This window comes from Tenrec ecaudatus, chromosome 5, assembly GCF_050624435.1.
Source record: "Tenrec ecaudatus isolate mTenEca1 chromosome 5, mTenEca1.hap1, whole genome shotgun sequence".
NCBI lineage: Eukaryota > Metazoa > Chordata > Mammalia > Afrosoricida > Tenrecidae > Tenrec > Tenrec ecaudatus.
The window spans coordinates 169,733,596-169,754,639 of record NC_134534.1 but is presented as its reverse complement, the minus strand read 5'-3'; the positions used below and the strand labels follow the sequence as shown (position 1 = coordinate 169,754,639).

The 21,044-nt window shown below is 40.2% G+C and overlaps 1 protein-coding gene across 1 annotated transcript in view; it reads right to left on the bottom strand.

Annotated features, from left to right (window-relative positions):
* The window catches only part of KBTBD12 (kelch repeat and BTB domain containing 12), a 69,933-nt gene that overhangs the window by 30,814 nt on the left and 18,075 nt on the right, over positions 1-21,044 (bottom strand). Inside the window, exons 3-4 of the mRNA XM_075550272.1 lie at positions 12,717-12,987; positions 9,456-9,606 (exon numbers count right to left, since the gene is read on the bottom strand). Coding sequence (XP_075406387.1) covers positions 9,456-9,606; positions 12,717-12,987 — 422 coding nt within the window. The remainder of the gene's footprint in view (positions 1-9,455; positions 9,607-12,716; positions 12,988-21,044) is intronic.

Below are 21,044 nucleotides of genomic sequence, written 5' to 3'. Positions count from 1 at the left end.
TTATGAAGAGAAAATAAGTAACCTGCAGGGATATGTGATCATTCGTAAAACACTTACTTCTGAGCCCCATGTTGATAGTTCTAAGTAACCAAGGTTTAAATCTCTGTTATGCTCAACTGTACATATATCTCATGCACACTTATAGCAAATTACTCTGGTTCCTGACTGGCACAGATGATTGACCCGTGACTACTCACCTAAATCTTGGTGGCTCAAACTCATCCAAAGGAGCCAGGGGAGGAAGACCTAGCAATCGGCTTACATAAAGACGACAGCCAAGAAAAGCCCGGAGAGAAACTTTACACTGTAACATAGGGGTCTCCACGGGTCAAGACAGATGAGTTTGATTTTGCTTTACAGCAAAAGCATGGCAAAGCACTCATCCCACCTCTATGCCACGTCAGCTGAATCTCTAATTGCAAATCTTATCGACGCTAGGACTATCTTGTCTAATTAACTTCTCTGACCATTATGAGGGTGTATTTCTTTCCCTGTTTGGCATCAGATCCAGACATGTATATGTAAGCCTAGAACGATCTTTAAATGGGATCAGAACACATCTGGCAGTCTGCTCTGGTAACTAATGAATGCCAGAATGCCTGACCAAATAATTCGACCCAATTTCCTAGAATTCTTGTATACACATTGTGGTCTAGGTGCACGCTTCCTATAATGCTCAGATCCATGCATCCTGTCTTGCACATCCGTGTCTCCCCCAACAGCCAGCCCAAGGTTTGGCTTCTGTAACACGTGCTTAGTCAATAGCCTGGCATCTTAGTCAATAGTCTGGCATACGACATCTCCAATTCCACTGCTTTTCTTGCTCCGTTTCCTCACAGTGTCTGTGTTGCTTCAAGTCCAGTCCTGTGACGGTTCGTACCATAACTGCCTGGAATGCTTTCTACAATTCAAATCCCTAAGTCAGACATCAGATCTCTTGACTCTGACATTTTTTGTTTTGTTTTGTTTTCATTAGGGACCTTAATGGTGATAGCAAAACAAAACACAACCTGGATTGGCACTTGATCAAAAGAAAGAAACACAGGCAAATGGAGCCACAATGGCATTTCAATCTAGGCCCTCCAAGGCTTCTCAGTTCATGAAATAATTCACCAGTAAAGTGAGCTTTGAAATGCATTTATTGTAATGACTTGGACCTGTTATGTAACTTTTCCCTTCATTACGCTTTATTGGCATTCAAGCTGAGAGTCTGACTTACACAATGTTATTGTGTTTTCAGTAAACCAATGAGGCACAAAATTGTTTCTTGGAGAAAACAACATTGATAGGTTGGGATATTAGCTATGTGGGAAGACTTACTATTAGTTGTCTCCACAGACAGGGAAATGAAAAGTCCATATTTTAAACCAATCCCACAAGACCTGTAACTATGATTACTTCAGTGACTTTTTACATAATGGGAAAATAGAAGAGGCTTCCAAACTCACTCCGGTGGAGGTCAATTCAGATCCACTGGGATGTTAAGGAGAACAGAGTAGCGTTTTCTTTAGGGTTTCAGAGACTACAAATCGCACAGAAGCAGCCAGCCTCATCTTTCTCCTTCCGAGTGGCTGGTGCGTTTCAATTGTTGACCTTGTGGCATAGACCACTAACCCATTAGGGTTATGGAGATGAGAAAATTAAATTCAGTCCATCAATATTGACTATTCTTTATAGGCCCCACCCTGGCTTTTAGAGAAATCCTAAAGTGAATAAGGCACTGTCTCTCCCTGGGACAATCTGGGTAAAGTGCGACAAGGGCAAATGGCCTGGGTAACATGGGGAGCGGGGGGACCCATTCTGACTAGGAGGACATGGCTGGACCTTGACGGCTAGAGGTACGAGAGGCAGAGAAGGAGGGATAAACAAAGGCACATAAATGGCCTTAGCCCGTGTCACTAGAGTGCAGGTGTGCAGGGTTGAGAGGGAGGGGGTTGGCGATGGGGCTGAGAGGCAGGTTAGTCTAGAAAAGGGACTTAGTGTTTCCACAGACCAGTAGTTAGCATCCTGCAATATTGCTCCTAACCCATCAAACTGAAACAACTTCCGAATAGAACCTGATTTTTAAAAATTTTGATGGAAAGCTAAGGTGTATTTATGAATATAAATTTTCATTTCAGAAGCAAGTATAAATTATGCAACTGCCTAAGTGAGTATAAAATCTAAAATGCCTGCTAGTTTAACTTAACACAAAGTCTTTTTTTAAAACAAACCTCTGGTACCATGCTTTGAGCATTACATTGTAATGAAGGCCCTCAAGCAGTGCGCACAACTAGACGTGAATGACTTGGAAACCAGAGGGCCCGACCCTTCTCAGATTTTACTGAGTTTGCATTGACTTCATTCTTCTACTTTATTGTTCATAGAAAGAGGATTTAAAACCTTGAGAATGAAGGGTTAACACCTTCTCAATGCAGTAGAATATATGAACCTAAATTTCATGGCAGACTTTTTAATAACAAATATTTGAAGCTTAATTATCTCTTATAATGAGCTTTCCAATTATCCAGAAGATCTTTATTTTTTTCAAAGGCATATTAAGATGCATGACCTTAAACTTCTATTTGGTTTCTTTCCCAAAGTGTTTCAATGCACCCAGTCATTAAGCACACAGTACCACTCTTTCGTGCACTTCCTAACAGATACAGTTAAGTTCCTGAGAAAATTCTCAGTGGGGGAAAAAAGTTAAAGTTAAAATTAAAATTAGCCAGCTCTAAATACCTAGCTTTTCAATAAGAATATTTGTTTACTCGTAATGACTCATACAGACTACTTAAATTATTTTAAGCTACAGGAAGTTACTGAACAGGAGAGCCATTTATAGTGTGGTAAAACTGATAAATAAAACATGTGACCACATGAACAATCTAGACATGTTTTTCTTTGTGTTTAAGAAGATAATTTACAGGTTTCTAGGCAAAAGGATCAAGCACCTTCCTGATATGCCCCCTGGCTAGTTTGCCATAATTCTAGAAGCTCTTTTTATCTAAATTCAAATTACTCACAGTATTCGTGCCCACACGCTTTCCTAGACACAGACATCTCCACAAGTAAAGCATTAGCACAGGTTTTAATGGTAAAATATTTATATCTCTAACAGAATCTTCAGTGTCAGTATTAATCACAATGCCCAATATTTAATGTTCTAATTTTAGTTCTTCTACAACAAACAGCTCACTGCCATAAAGTCGACGCCGACTCATAGCGACTCTGCAGTTCTAATAGGAGGAAGAGATTCTGTGTCATATTTTCAGAGATTCCACCACAGAGAGCAGAGTTGGGGGAATGAATGGGGGCACGTCTGTACAGTGGGGAAAGGTGAAGAAAGCAGACTCCACATGCATGAGCAGAAGGGGGTCACAGCATGGTGAGGCTTCTTCAGTTGGGTCAAATGATTAGCAGCAGGAAACTGCGAGGGAAGGAAGAGCTGAAATACCTCTGTTAAGAAAGAACTGAGCTGAGCGCGAGCAGGGCGTTGGCGCATATGAGCCCCCTGGCTGTAATGGACCACTTATCACTTAAAATGATCATTGTTGTAATTACGATTTATCGAACTCTTATTGTATGCCAGGGACATCATTCACCATTGATATAATCCTCTCTCGTCTCCATCTTGTGAATGAAGGGGAAAAAAACTTGGAGGAACTAAGAAATATTGCTAATTCGTATAACAGAGAATTTGTCCTTTTCTTTACCTTCTTTGAAGAAAGGTGCCTAGGAAATATCTGTACATATAAGGTTAACACAGAGTATTTATAAAACTACAGTAAGTAACTGGGTCTCCTTATCCCTCCTGCCTGAACTTCTCCCTGCAGAAGTTGGATGTTCAAGACTCTCAGGTCCCTAAACCTCCTGTTAACCACTTAGAGTCCCAAACTTACTGCCACTGATTCAATTCTGACTCATGGCAACCTTTTAGGACATGATAAAATTGCTCCTGTGCATTTCTAAGACTGTCTATCTTCATGGGGGGCATAGACAGCCTCGTCTTTATCCCGAGGAACAGCTGGTAGTTCGAGCTGCTGATCTCTTTGGTTAGCAGCTCCACGTGAACCCCTCTATGCCAGCAGACTTATTTCATCAGTTATAGTGACCCCCCATTCAACAGGAAGTGAGACTTCAAGCCACTGCTCAGAACACAAATGGAAACCCTCCAAAAGCAAAGTCGATTAGCAGTGTTCTGACAAAGACTTTGGATTTTATCCTGAAAAACAATGGTGACATGTTTTTCATTTTATCCTGGAAACAATGGTCACATGTTTTTCATTTTATCCTGCAAAACAATGGTGACATGTTTTTTCATTTTATCCTGAAAAACAATGGTGACATGAGCCCACACAGACTCATGATGCAACAGCACATATATCTTTATGGATGCACAATTAACTATATGCATGTACAATCTCCTGTGGACAATCGGGTGGCATAATATAATGATGCCAATGAGAGGTGAAATCATGATTTGACAACAGTGGGAAGAAAGAAAGACCTTAACATCCACCAATCTGTGACTCTCTAGAATAAAAGGCAAAGAGTCTATTTAATTCTATAGTCATCATATATTTTTCACACAAAAAGAAGTACAGTTTTTAGTGCACTGACTGAGTTATCAAAAAGACTTATTTAAACTTTGAAACTAGAGTGATCTGGTGTGAATCCTGAATTTAACCACACTACTTGGGGGACTTGGACTTCTTTAGAGTATTGAAAAGCAAGTAACTTTCAGAACTAAGCTGTGCCTGACCCAAGCCCTGGTACTTTCAGTGGCCTCATATGCATGTGAAAGTTAGACCAAAGAGGAATCGATGCTTTTGAATTGTGGAACTGGAGAAGAGTTTTGAAAGTATCACGGCTTGCTCTAAGGACAAACCAATCTGTCTTGGAAGAAGTACAGCCAGAATGCTTCTTAGAGGCAAGAATAGCAAGACTTTGTCTCACATACTTTGGACATGTCGTCAGAAGAGACCAGTCCCTGGGGAAGGACGCATGCTTGGTAATGTAGAAGAGCCATGGAGAGGAAAGCCCTCACAGAGATGGATTGACACCGAGGCTGCAACAATAGACTCCAGCAGAGGAACAATTGTGAGGACCAGGCAGATTTCCGTTGTGTTGTGCACGGGCTCACTATGGGTCACAACGGATTCGATGCAACTAACAACAGCAGCAGCAGCTCTCTTTGCGAAATAAAAATAAGCAAGGAAAAGAGTTTACCTCGGCAGACAGCATTTAGTAGTTCTTTGCAAGAAAGTATATTAACTTAAAATATCTTTTCCTTGTTAAAAATGTTATCAGAGTTTGGCACTTAGAGGGCTAAGCTAAAAAAGTATGAAGAGAATAATGGACTCACCGTAATATTTCAGGGCAGAGAAGAAAGAGATGAATCAGGATCTTAATAAAACATTGGGGATGATCAAAAGCCTGGGAGACCACAGAACAGGGACAAACTTTACTAGGCCTGAAACTAAGCACACAGACAACTCAGTCCCAGATAGTACTGAGGTGACCAGTCCCCTTGCTCTATTTGACCAATAAAAAGGGCAGCATTTTCTCTGCTAGAAGATATCAGGGGGAGCCTTTATGTTGCTTTGTAAAGGTTCAATGTGAAAATTACTACACATATGAATATTCAGGAAAATATGATGGCTATAAGAAAAATCATAATAGGCATAGACTCATGAATGATCCAAATATTGGAGTTAGCAGACAAATAAAACAACTATGACTATAAAGGAAAATATGAGCAAAATGAGTGGTACAATTAGAGAAATTCACCAAGAATTGGAATCTGTGAAAGAGAACGATATCAACATTATAGAACTAAAAAATGAGGTTTCTAAAAATGAGACCTTCTTGAATTACATAACAGCCATCTGAATAGAAGAAGGAATTGAGGATCGGTCAATGTATCCTAGACATTCTAATTATGAGACCCTCTTATTTAAATCTTATAGAGAATGTTGACATCTTTACTTTTTAGGCAATTTCCCTGGTTAGGTTCAAGCAGAAAGTTCCAATCTGCCTTTCATGTGTTGTGTCTCCAATGTTCGTTTAGTTTGGGGTTTCTTTGCTATTTTCCCAGGGATATACCACACAATGGCCAGTCTACGACTGGGCTCAGAGTTCTTATGTGAATTAGGGTCAGATCCATGGAGCTGGAACAGGAGAGCATAAAAACAAAAACGATATGGGTGGCCTTCCAGAGTCTCTCCCTCTCTGCGCTCCCTTGTACTTCTCTGTGCCCAGCCGTCCTTCTTTTTGATTCTCTATCCAAAGCCTTGGGGATCTAATTAGCCTGTTCTGTCACACATTTCCATTTGGACTCTTGTCTTGGCTTAAAAGGCAGGACAACACAGAGAGAAGAAAGCAATCCAAGCTGACCCAACTTCTTGGAAACTGAAACTTCACTGAGAGGAGAGCAAGTTTCACTGAGAGGAGAGCAAGTTTCACTGAGAGGAGAGCAGGTTTCTCCTCTCAAGGTTTTGGGGATTGCAGGTCATCATTACTGTGGAAGTGCGTAGCGGATGAGATGTGAGAAAAGAGAGAAATGAGAAGGGATGTCCACACTCCCTCCAACAATTAAGATTCCTTTGCAGTAATGCAAGCCAAAATTAGGCGACTTCTCTTGAAACTCTGTATGTACAGATTGTCAATTTCTGGGTTTGGAGCTGCACTGAGTGCAGGCCAGGGGGATACATACTTACTATAAACTTACTGCTTGTTTGGTGCTGCTTATGATCTGGTGACCTTTGTTGATCCACCTATTTCTGTTTACCTTTCAGAGTCTTTATATATTCCCTGCAGTATGTCCATATGTTATAGTTTTATCCAAGGGAGATGCAGGATGAAGTACAGAACACCCTCGGCATATCTTAAATTGAAAAAAATTCAAGAAAAAAATTAAAGTCTCGAGTTGCATTACTGAAAAAAGTCTATTGACAAAATATTGAATGATACAGGAAGCATCAAGATAATATAGAAAGAATATACAAAGTCACTGTACCAAAAAAACCCACCTAGTCGACCTTCCACTATTTCAGGAGGCAGCATATGAGCAAAAACCAGTAGTGCTGAAGGAAGAAGTTCAAACAGCACTGAAAATACTGGCCAAAAACAAGGTTCCAGGAATTGTTGGAATACCAAATGAAATGATTCAACAAGCTGATGAAGCCCTGGAAGTACTTACTCATTTATGTCAGGACATTTGGAAGACAACTACTTGGCCAACTGATTGGAAGAGATGGATATTTGTACCAATTCCAAAGAAAGATGACCCGCCATAATGCTCAAATTATAGAACAATATCATTGTTGTCATAGTCAAGTAAAATTTTGCTGAAGATCATCCAACAACAGTTGCAGCAGTACAATTCAGAGGAGGAGGTGGAATAAAGGATGTCATTGCTGATGTCAGCTGGATCCTGGCTGAAAGCAAAGAACACCTGAGAGATGTTCTCTCGTGTTTCATTGACCATGTAAAGGCATTCGACGATGTGGATCATAACAAACTATTGAAATCCTTGCTAACAATGGGAATTCTGGAAGATTTGTGTGGAGCAAATGAGCATGGATCAAGAGGCAGTTGTGTGAACAGAACAAGGCAACATTGCATGGCTTAAAATCAGGAATGGGGTGCAGTAAGGTTGGATCCTCTCAACATACTTATTCATTTTGTACACTGAGAAAACAATTGGAGAAACTGGGTTATAGGAAGAAGAATATGGTGTCAAAATTAAAGGAAAGCTTATTAACCACCTGCGATATGCAGATAACAAAACTTTGCTTGCTGAAAGGAGAGAATGGCCCTCAAGGAGATGGATTGATTGACAGAGTGGCTGCAACCTTAGGCTAAAGCATAAGAACAATTTTGAAGACTGGGCAGTATTTCATTGAGCAGAATGGACTCTGTGGCACCTATCAACATCAACTTGTATTTTCAATATCTTCTCTTTTCCTAATTGACATTTTTTTGCACTTAACTTTGAAAAGGCAAAATTTAATCACCTCCTTAACTCTTCTCCTAGACAATACAAGGGTTTGGGAACCCTTTAATTCAATTCACTTCTCTCCTGACATGTTTACTATAATTATGAATTTTAGTTCAATCTTTAAGTATTATGTCATCATTGTTATTATTATGAGGGTTTATATGTGAGCATTTAATCCATAATTTATATTAAAACACATAATTAAACATTTTAATATTAAATGACATCACTTACCCATCTGTTTACCATTTTATTTGCTCTTTATTTCAGTTTACATCTCAGGCCTTCAGCCGGGGATTACTCTTCTTGTTTGAAAAACATAATTTAAAATTCTTTTAATGGGCAAGAGCTCTCAACTTTACTGTCTGAAAATGTCATTTCATCTTTGTTATTGAAAACATATTTTAACTGAATATAGACTTCTGTTTTGGTATTTATTTTCTATTAGGAATAAATGAGTGGCATAAAGGGTTAAGTGCTTGAAAGAGGAACTCTAGAAGTTCCTCAGGAGACAGGTGTGGTGGTTTGCTTCCAGCAGGTCACGTCCTTGGAAAAACCCATGGAGCAATTCTATTCAGCACGCTGAGGTTGCTGTAAGTCAGAATCAACAGGACGGGAAGTAACAGCAGTCATAATGTGTCATTAAAAATAAAATGATACTAAGTGATAGGACAGAAGTAGGACCGGAAATAGGAAACAGGCAGAAAGGGGAATGGTGGCTGTTACATTGTAGGGCTTACCATCGATGTCATGAGAGAAAATGTTTGTGAATTGGTGAATGGCACACTAATTGCTCTGCAAAGTTCATTAACTGGTGGGTATGAATTGCTCCGACTTTTTGGTTAGCAGCCGAGCGCTTTACTACTTTACCACCGGCCTCCTTTGAGATGAGCAAAGGACTTCATAAATGAGGAAGGAACACGGACTGAGGAAGACTAGGAGTGGTACAGGAGATGTTCTGAGTGTTCTAGCTACTTGAGGGAGGTCATCTTGTGGATCGAGACTTGTTCAAGACTGTACACACTTAAAAGAAAAGAAAGTAACACATTTAGGTGACGGTGATTTGGTAACAGCTCTACGGAAATGTGTTGGGGGAGGCGGACTGAAGAGGACTGAATGGTCTGCTGTCTGGTGGCTCTCTCAGAAAGTCTTCCTCGATTGCAAAGGTTCACAATGACAATTGACTACATGTGGCCAAAGGTTTATTACCACTTCAAAGCATTCGACTTAGGAGTATAGATGGGGATGCGTTACTACTGTTCTTGCCTTTCAAGGCATTTGAAAATGCCATAAAAATAATTTTGCTTCCCATAAGTCAGTAGATTCTCATTTAATCTAGGAATAATTTTTCTTTTACTATCTATATGTGCATTTGAAATGAGCTATAAAAGAGACTTTCATTTTTACTAGGGCAAACGGCCGAGGAACATAAAAACGTAGTCATATTTTTGGTTAGCAATCTACTTCTTACCCAAAACATAAATCTCACTGTTGACTACAGCTGTACTGAATCGGTACTTTGCATGCTTCATGGGTGCCCGCTCTCTCCAGTGGTCCTGGCCGGGGTCATACTGAAACACTTTGTTGCTTAACCGATCAGGTTCCTCGTCAGGAAGATCCATCTGTATGAAATATGAGAGCCACTATAACATAACACTTAGAGGCCTTTGTGACACATGAATATAATCAATCACAGCAGATAGCTAAGGAAGTAAACAGGAGTTAACCGACCTGACTCATCCTCACAAACACACTGCATCCCAAGACTTAAGGTTAATATTAGAGAAATTGATATTTCATGACATCAAAACTGAGATCCTGGATGATAGCAAATAATCTGTGATCTTAGCAGTGAGACAACAGAGCCTTAAAAATAATAATAATAAAGCTATCACAAACAAAGCTATCACAGCAAAGCTCTTTAGAATTAAAAAAAGTGTAATTCCATTTGACCAAAATTTATGGTTATGACTATTAATAATTTTTAGAAACGATTTTGAATATACTCTAAGGTATTTTGCAAAAACTTTAGTGTTTTAGTAATTAGGGAAATTTCTATCAAAATTCAGAATTGAATTTTGAATTTTTACAGCTGAATACATAATTTAAGAATGGTCTAAATGAAAATTTCAAGATATACATATATGAATCTAAAGAATTTTCAACTTGTTCTATGTTTACCTTTCTTACATAGATTTCTATATCTATAGACAATACAAATTGAAAACTCTACTCCACACAGCTTAAGTGGCTTCTTCTATTCATAAACTTCCAGTGACAGATATTTTTTTGGATACACAATATGTCAGGAACTTAATATGATACCATATTAAGGATTTTAAATAGTCTCTTAAAATTATTTTGGAGGTAGTTACAATAAATAAATAAATAATTACATAAATAGATAAATACATAAATAACAAACTAAGAGGACCTACCTGGTAGAGCCATGGGATAGCAAGCACTGGGCTGCCAACCCCAAGGTTAATGGTTCAAACCTACTATTTGCTCCATGGGAGTATAAACCCAAGGTTAATGGTTCAAACCTACTATTTGCTCCATGGGAGAAAGATGAGGCTATCGTTCCTCTAAAGATTTACAGTTTTGAAAACCCCAATGAAGGGCACTGTACATTGGAATCAATTCAATGGTGCTGTTTTAAAGAAAATCATATGCCGTTAATTTTTGTTTATGATGTTAAATATGTCAAGGAATGAGCACTACGGTACAAACACAACCCCAGGTTATCTTGCAACCTAATTTATTTTATTAGGTAATAAAACAAACTAGATGCCTTCTTATGCAATAAGTCTGCATGTATCATCTTCTTAAGGACATATAAATGAATAACTATTGGCTTTAATATTTTAAATTTCCTTCTAACTTAACTATCTAACCTATTTTTATGAGAGAAAAGCTTCTAAGATATCTTCAGAGTTTACTCATGCAAAATTAATGGTGTACTGGCCAGTGCGATCACGAGGTGCCAAGGGACCAGGTATAAGGCATCATGCAAAAAAAAATGATATAAGTGTGTGTATGCATGTGTATATATGTGTATATGTATATGTATATATATACCATATTAAATGAAGGGGGAAGTGCAGAGTGGAGACCCAAGGTCCAAGTGTCGGCCAATGGAGATCCCCTCATAGAGGGGTTTAGGAGGAGATGGGTTAATTAGGGTGCGAGGTAATACCGATGAAGAACACAGCTTTCCCCCAGATCCTGGATGCTTCCTCCCCCCAACTACCATGATCCGAATTCTACCTTGCAGGGCTGGATAGGGCAGAGGCTGTACACTGGTACATATGAGGGCTGGAGGCACAGGGAATCCAGGGTGGATGATACCTTCAGGACCAAGGGTGTGAGGGGCGATGCTGGGAGAGTGGAGGGTGAGTGGGTTGGAAAGGGGGAACTGATTACAAGGATCCACATGTGACCTCTTCCCTGGGAGAGGGACAGCAGAGAAGGGGGGAAGGGAGACTCCAGATAGGGCAAGATATGACAAAATAACGATGTATAAATTACCAAGGGCACATGAGGGAGGGGGGAAAGGGGAGGGAGGGAAAAAAAAAAAGAGGACCTGATGCGAGGGGCTTAAGTGGAGAGCAAATGCTTTGAGAATGATTGGGGCAGGGAATGTATGGATGTGCTTTATACAATTTATGTATGTATATGTATGAACTGTGATAAGAATTGTATGAGCCCCAATAAATTGTTAAAATTTAAAAAAAAGAAAAAAAATTAATGGTGTAAATAGTGTTGAAAGAGCTTTACAAATAATTTTTCAGCTTTCAGTTATTAGCTGTGATGAAATCTGCAATATTTTTTCATGCATAGTACAAATGAAATGCGTTAAATGTAAGGCGTAAGTCTTTACACTGTAAGTTTTGCTACAAATGGCAAAAATCCAAGCTTATGAAATGAGGGCATAAGTGTGTTTTAGTCTGAAGCGTATCTGAAGAAACAAATTACATACACACAAATGAATTTACTTGACTTTAAGGGGATAGACGAGGAGCTAGTACGACTGAGTTTTACTAGGGAAACTATGGCCTGGGCAGGAGGCCATTGGGATACTACTACTGGGATGGCTGCTGCAAGTCCCTGGAAAGGGCGCCAGAGAGAAAAGAAAAGGCCACAGAAGTCACCCTGTGAGGAGTTCCCATTGTGGCTTTATCGCTGGCCATCACGCCGATGGCCTCCAACAGTAAACAGTGTTTTATTTTCTACATTTAATGCCCAGCAAAGACATGAAGTGTTTAGAATTACCGTGTACTTCGATGTGTACAACTGTGCCATTCCTGGATTGGCAGGATGGTGCCCCACTCAGAGTAAAACAATTAAATGTGGAAGAGATGCAAAGGTTGCTTAACCCAGGTCACACAGCTATTAAGCCGACTGAACTGAAGGAGCTTTCAGCCTCCCTGCCTCGCTACTTAGATGTTCTCTGTAGACAGTTCCGAGGCACCGGCATCTTTCCTGATTAACAAAAATGAGAAGGATTATGAAGAACACAGCATGAATACTGAATGAAGGGTGCCTATGAATAACACACTTTAAAATTCATTCTCCTAAACTGTGCTAACACTTTGAAACCTTAAGTAGGTTTCACTAAACAAAGTCCTCTACTAACAATATAAATCATACTCGCTTAGGATTAACAGCTACAAATCTCAAAAGAGCAGCCAAACTCAGCAGAGCCATGCCAATTAGGAAATGTCTTCACCTGAGGGGTCCAGCCGCCAATCACATAGAGTGTATTATTCACTGTTACAGCAGCATGGCATGCCAACTGCAGTGGAAGGGGAGACACCCTTTGCCAACTGTCCCGTTCTACAGAGTACTTGTCAACACAGTTTGTAATAAGATACTGGTTCTTGATTTTCATCTGCCCTCCGATAACATAGAGGTCGTTATGAACACTGCCCAAAGCATAAAGTTCTCGAAACTCAGTTGTGCATAACTTTTCCCAAAACTGGTTTCCTCTATCATGATACCTGTAGATTAAAAGACAGAGACCCAGAATTAGAGTTAACGTAAAAACAATTTATGCTTCTTTTATAACTAAAAATAATGTAATCTGTGTCTTCAAATTGAAGAGGGAAAACATTCATCCAAGACAGTGGTAGTTTTTGTTTTTGTTTACAAGAACTATGAACACAATATAAAGATTGACCATATCTACCTGAAAAATTCTAGGAAAAAATATATGCAGAAAAAAGTATAAAGCCTTCCAGGCTAGCCTTCCTGAGAAATGAACAAGAAAGAAAATCTTTCAGCAAGTCATTTGTCATTTTCCCCCAAAATATTTTCATACAAAAATGCCTACTCAAAAAAAAAATTTTTTTAAAATGCCTACTCTGCACACTAGAAATATTACTTACATTACATTAAAAATCATAATTAGCAAAGAACTTGAAGCATCTTTCAGAGATTTCTACCAGGATGATACAGAATATGTAGCGTTTCAAGGTTTGGTGTTTTCCTAACAGGCTTCAAATAAACTCAGGAGCACTGATAATATTCATCTCTGGATCTATTTTAATCCAGTAGGTAGTGCAATGTTTTCCCATGGGAAGTTCCATCTGTCTGAGAAGAGTGTTGAGGGGTAGGGACTTGGTGTCCCAGTGCCTCCTAGAATCCAACACATTAACTGAGTCTGTGTGCATTTGCTTGTACAATGAGTATGTTGGTGGCTACCCCTGGACTTGTCTCATGCTAATGGTAATTCTCTCTTCTTCAATGATGCCAAGACAAAGATGGACAAAAGTACTTGTAGGAACAGTGGGATAAAAGTGTGAAATTAGATCTGTCCTAGAAAATTCAGGAAGAATACCTACAATTCAAATCAAAACAATGAAAAGCAAGAATGTGTAGGCAAACACCTGGTTAGGAAATAAATTAAATAATTATGTATGTGTGTGTTTTATACAGAGTATAACTTTTTAAGTATAGACTACGTATTTTGCATCCAGTACCGTATATATGAGAGTATAAGCCGACCCGAATATCAGCCAAGGCACCTAATTCTACCACAAAAACTGCATTAAAACTGTGCTGAAAAACTCGGCTTATACATGCGTATATACAGTATTTGGCAGTTAATCACATATCAGTTTTTCTCTAATTCTAGGCCAACTCTTACATTCTTACCCAGAGAAAACATTTTACAGCAGGCCTTCCATAGAAGTTGGGGGTATCTCTTTTCCTTTAGGAGAAATGTATCATGTGTTACAGCTCTTTTCTCTGTTAGATTTTAGGTAGGAATCCAGATTCCCTAGAATATCACAAGTGAAATCACAAGTGATATTTTTTTTAGCTTTATAAAAAACATTGCAGACAATTTTATTGCTGACAAGTGATATTTTCACAGCCAGAGTTAAGTGTACCAGATTTTAGAAAAGATTAGGGGTCACGCAGGTACAGTCAGTTGAATGAAAATATGGACAGAATAAAACAAGTGGGCTTTGATCCTCTGAGATATTGTGTAAGCCAACTGGCTAGGAATAAAGTACATTCCATGAAGCTTAGGAAAATACATTTTATCTGGGTGACTTGTTCGCTGGTTTTTAACATTTGGAACTGAGAATAGGGAGAGCAATGAACCAAATAAAACTATAGAAGTAGTTGCTATGAAAAAGAAGTGGCTATTACATGCAAAAGACCCAGTGGAGAATGCAATGTTTCACAGCAGTTGACGGTTTAAAGACAACACTGGTATCCTCAGGTGTTGATACTCCAAAATGTGAGGGGTAATTACTACAGGAAATGATACCAACTTGAAAATAAATGACCTGCTATTGTACTCTGTTACTTCTTCCTTTAAGTCATGAAGAAATAGATCTACCTGAGAAAAAGCAATGAGCTATAATGCAATGATATGTAAATTAAAGAGACTCTGGAGAGAGATAAAGGGATATGTAAAAACAATTTCTCCATTTACTATAGCTCCTCTACATCAAGAGCAAGCTTCAGTCTCTTCTGACATCCACTTTGGTCTTTTCTTTTGTTCTTGTCTCTTTAATGATGTTTTTCATTTTTCATGTATGATGTTTTTTTATAATTAAATCATTTTATTGGGGGCTTGTACAACTCTTACCACAATCCACACCTACATCCATTGTGTCAAGCACTCCTGTACATTTGTTTCCCTCATCATTCTCAAAACACTTGCTTTTCCACTTGAGCCCCTGGTACTAGCTCATTTTTTCTCCTTCCTCCCCACTCCCCCCACCCCCATGAACCCCTGATAATTTATAAATTATGATTATTTTGTCACATCTTACACCATCCAGCGTCTCCCTTCACCCACTTCGCTGTCCATCCCCCAGGGAGTGTGTTACATGTAGATCCTTCTAATCTGTTCCCCCTCTCTCCCTCACCTTCCCTCCACCCTCCCAGTATCGCCACTCTCACCACTGGTCCTGAGCAGTTCATCTGTCCTGGATTCTGGTTTCCAGTTCCTATCTGTACCAGTATACATCCTCTGGTCTAGCCAGATTTATAAGGTAGAAATGGGATCATGATAGTGGGAGGGAGGAAGCATTTAGGAAATAGAGGAAAATTGTATGTTTCATCATTGCTACACTGTACCCTGACTGGCTTGTCTCCTCCCCACGCCCCTTCTGCAAGGGGATGTCAATTGCCCACAGATGGGCCCTAGGTCTTGATTTCATTCCACAATTCATCAGGTGTTCAGCCATTAGTGTTCAAAGAGTCAAATCTGCTGTTGAGGTGTTCTTGAAATTCAAGTGAGATACACTCAAGGTTGGATTTGGTGTCTTGCTAACTTGTTTTCCTTTTCTTCAGCTTTAACGGAAATTTAAGAACCCTGATGGAGCAGTGCAGTGTGCTTTGGCCTGCTAATCTCAAGGTCGGCAACTCGGAACCACTAGCAGCTCCATGAGGCACTCTACTCCCATAAAGAGTTCGTCTCGGAAACCCTTGAGGCCAGGCCTTCTCTGTGCTATAGGGCTGCTAGAGGAAGCAGACTTGATGGCCAGGCCTTCTCTGTGCTATAGGGCTGCTAGAGGAAGCAGACTTGATGGCCAGGCCTTCTCTGTGCTATAGGGCTGCTAGAGGAAGCAGACTTGATGGCCAGGCCTTCTCTGTCCCATAGGGCTGCTAGAGGAAGCAGACTTGATGACGGTGAGTTTGGTTTGGGTTGTTAACTTGAATTCTACAGGAGCAACTAATGTTCCACATTGGTCTCTGGCCTTGTTTTGGCTGATGATATTCAGCTTCTCCTTAGTCTTTTCTTTTAGATCTAGTCAATTTGATTCTTGTATATTCCATCTAGTAAAGTCTACGTATATAGTTACACTTGGTGCTTTTTTGGGGGAAAAAAGGTATTTGCAATGAAGAAGTTGTTGGTCTTGCAAAATTCTATCACATGATCTCCAGCTTCATTTCTATCACCACGGCCATATTTTCCAACTATTGGCCCGTCCTCTCTGTTTACAATATTAACATTCTAATTGTTAGAAATTATTAATACACTGCATGTTTCATTATTTTCACAATGAAGCAATTGTTCTTGATAGGTGTCAACGAGTTGATTTTGATTCATATCGACTCTGTGCACAACAGAACACAACACTGCCCAGTCCTGTGCCATCCTCGCAATGCCGTGATGTGTGAGCCCATCATGTTGTTATATTGCAGCCATTGTGTCAGTCCATCTCCTTGATGATCTTCCTCCTTTGTGCTGACTCTACCAAGGATGATGTCCCTGTCCAGAGACTGGTTCTCTTCTGATAACATGTCCAAAATGTGTGAGACAGGTGGTAGAATTATTTTACTTCTTCATTTTTGGCTTTAGTGGTTGGGATGCAGGTTTGAATAATACTTGCATAAATTGGACTTTCTTGAAGGTGTATCAATATTCTATCAAAGCAGTATTGTACTTCAAGATCTATCTTGAAATGTTCTTTTTGATGATGAATGTCACAGTATACCTCTTATATTTGTTATTCCTAGCTTATATAAGCTGATTGTCAGACTCAAAATGCCAGTCCAATATCAACCCATTTCAGCTCACTAATGACTAGAATATCAATCTTTAAGTGTTCCATTTTGTTTTTGACTTCTAATTTTTCTATATTCATGGTTCATATATTCCATGCCTGACCATTAATGGATAGTCACAGCTGTTTACTGAGTCATGAGCCATAAGCAAATGAAGGGCCTGAGTGCTTTACTACATCCACCTCTAACGTTCACTTCTAATTTGAGGAGGCAGCTCTTCATCAGTCATATTTTGAGGATCTTCAACATGAGGGTCTCATCTTCCAGCATTAAATCTGAAAACACTCTGGTGCTACGTATAAGGTTTTCAGTGGCTAATTCTCAGAAGCGGGTCATAACAAACTATAAATAACGTGGGAAATAATGGAAATTACAGAGCACTTCGTTGTGCTCGTGTGGGACCTGTAGAGGGATCAGGAGCAGTCGTGTGAACAGAACAAGGGAATGTTGTATGGCGTGTGATCAGGGAAGGCGTGTGTCAGGGTCGTACTCTTTCACATGCTTATTCAATCTGTGTGCTCAGCAAATAACAGAGCAGCTGGGCTCTGTGAAAATGAGTGAGGCAACAGGATTGAAGAGGCTTGTTCACAACCTGCAATTGGAGATAGCATCATCTTGCTTGCTGAAAGTGAGGAGGACTTGAAGCATGTGTATACTGTAGCCTTCAGTAAGGTCTGAAGTTCAATGTGAAGAAAACAAAATTCCTCATCACTGGGTCAGTAGAAATCATGATAAACGGAGAAAAGATGGAAATTGTTAGTTTAGCTTCATTTTGTTTGAATTCAGTGTACATGCAAGTAGCAGTCAAGAAATCAAATAATGGAAACCTATGTACAAATGTGCTTGATACAATTGATGTATGGATTTGTATAAGAGCTGTAAGAGCCCCCAATAAAATGATCTTAAAATATAGTAAATGAAATATAAAGAAAAAACAAAAAGGCATGATGCATAAACTGCACAAGATCTCTTTAGAATGTTGAGGATCAAAGATGTCACATTGAGGGCTAAGGTGAGCTGACCCAACCACGGTATTTTCAGTGGTTTCATGTGCATGTAAAAGTTGGACAATAAATAGGGAAACCCACGGAATTGATGCTTTGAATTATAAACTAAAAACTCACTGCCATCAAGTCAATGCTGATTCATAGCGATGCCCTGTGGGTTTCTGAGACTGTAACTGTTTAAGAGAGTAGAAAGCCCATTTTTCCCAAGGAGCTGCTGGTGGCTTTGAACTGCTGACCATGCAGCCCAACACGTGGCCACTACATCACCAGAGCTCCACTGAATTATAGTGCTGGTAAAAAATACTAGAAAAGATACAGTGGACTGTCAGAAGAACAAAGAGATCAGCCTTAGAAGAAGTACAACCAGTATGTTCCTTACAAGCAAGGAGGGCAAGACTTCATCCCAAGTATGAGACTGGTCCCTTCAAAAGGACAGCATGGCCGGTAAAGCAGAAGGTCATCCAGGAGATAGACTGATAAAATGGCTGCAACAATGGGCTCAAACAGAACCACATCGTGCGGATGGGACCGTGTTTTGCTCTGCTCTAAGAGAGTCACTGTGAGTCATAACCAACTCAATGGCATGTAATTACTACACAAATAACAGACACATTTCTCACCAACAAACCAAACCCACCGTCATCAAGTCAGTGCCTCATAGCAAGCTTCATGGGACAGAACAGAACTGCCCAATGGGTTTCTGACACTAATGCTTTTCAGGAGTAGAAAGCCTTGTCTCTCTCCTCCCAAGAGGCTAGTGGTTGTGAATTGCTGATTTTGTGGTTAGCAGCCCAATGAGTAACCACTATGCCACCAGGGCTCCCTTAACTTTCTCACACGCATTTTTAAAAAGGCACTAATGTAACCTTTTGTAGCGCTAAGAGAGGCTAACTTCCTAGACTTCTGTCATTTATTTTGCTATCAATTCCATTTGTGGAGAAAATAATGAGGGCAAGTGATATGTTACCCTTCGACTCATGTGGTAGAACTGGTTGGTGATGGGAATCCTGGCTCAGCTCAAGATGGCTAAGACGGGAAACAGAACATATTGTAACAATATACTAGAACAAAGGAAGGCAGGCTTTCAAGGTAAGAGGGGGAATGGCTAAGGGCCTAAGTAGAAAGGAACTTTGACGAGGTAAAATGTTTCTTTAAAAAAAACTCTATTGGCAGAATTATGGACCATCTTACTGAGGAAGAAAGAGCTCTTCCAGAACCTAAGGCACACGTAGAAGAGAAGCTCTAAAATGCAAAGAAGGCCCCTAATCAGAGCAAGCAGGAAACAAGCAACATGGACCTACAAGCACCGTGTCTGAAAGCCTTCCTTTTCCTATTAGAACTTGTCATCCTGGCCTATGCTTGGCAATGCTAAAGAAGGCTCCTTCTCCTGGGGCAAGGACCAGGTAGTAATGGTAGGGGCCAGACCAAATCCAGGGATACATATGGTAGCCAACTAAAAGGGGGGGGGGAAGAAAAATGGGTAGCCAGGGAACAAGGCACTAGCCTACCCAAGGGGAAATTGTTGTTTATGTCTCCACAGGGGAAAAGGGACCAGACTTCAACCCGGTGCTCCAAGATGTGAATGCAACATGCTGCAAGAAGGAGGGAACCAGTGGAGAGGTCCGAGGGGCCAGTCCCAATCCCAACTACGTGGACAGCTGCCCCTCCTCCCAGAAGAATTCACTTCAGAGGACAGCACTGAAGCTGTAGCTCAGGGAGAGGGATATGTCTGATCAGAGCACACGGGAAAAAATGAAGGGGGAGGAAGAGAGAGTGGAGCACATCCTGACCCACCAAGCCTTGACGGTGATATTCTCACTCAGAGCAGGCAATCCACAGAGAAGACCATATGGCCGGCCCCACTATGAGACACAATATCCCTCACTGACTCATAGCCCTACAGGGAACAACACTGCAGACAGTGTGGGAATTCCACCCATTCTGATCCCATCACACCGAGGTGAAACAGTTAAGGGTATGCAAGAGAACAGCAAGCGGAACAGAGCAACGAAGTCCTCAGGAAATACCAAAAATAGACTTTGGGGCCAGGGCTTGGCACCCCATCAGACTTGACTGGAAAACATTCCTAAAGGCCAACAAACAGTCCTGGAACTAACTACAAGCTTTTCTTTATTGGTTGTTATTGTGTTTTCGTTTTCTGTTTTTTGTCATTGGCTTTTTGTCTTCTTTTGTTGCCTGGTTTTGCTCTGTCTTGCTTTTGTGCATGTTATTCTCTCCAAAGGTCTGTCTAAATAAGATAGGCTGGATGAACAATCTGGAGGAGAAAACACGGGAGTGACAGTTCCAGGGGACATAGGAGATTGGGAGGTAGGGGGTAAGGAAGTCATGTAAACAAACCCAGGGGCTAGGAAACAACAAATGATCCAAATCAGTGGTGAGGAGGGTGTAGGAGGCCTGGTAGGACATGATCCAAGGGTAGTGTAACCAAAAGGAATTACTGCAACCCAAATGAAGACTGAGCACGATAGTAGGACAGGAGGAAAGTAAAAGGAAATATAGGAAAGAACTAGGAGGCAAGGGGCATTTATAGAGGTCTAAATAAAGGCATGTATATATGGAAATATATTTTTATATGATGGGGAAATAGATTTATGTGCATATATTTATAGGTTTAGTACTGAGATAGCAGATGGAAATTGGGCCTCCACTCAAGTACTCAGTGCAAGAATACTTTGTTCTATTAAACTGCCATTCCATGATGCTCACCTTCTCAACAGGATCGCTGAAGACAAATGGGTGAATAAGCAAATGTGGTGAAGAAAGCTGATGGTGCCCGGCTATCAAAAGATATAGTGTCTAGGGTCTTAAAGGCTTGAAGGTAAACAAATAGCCATCTAGCTCAGAAACAACAAAGCCTACATGGAAGAAGCACACCAGCATGTGTGATCACGAGGTGTTGAAGGGATCAGGTATCAGGCATCAAAGAACAAAAACATCATATCATTGTGAATGAGGGGGAGTACAGAGTGGGGACCTCAAGCCCATCTGTAGGCAAGTGG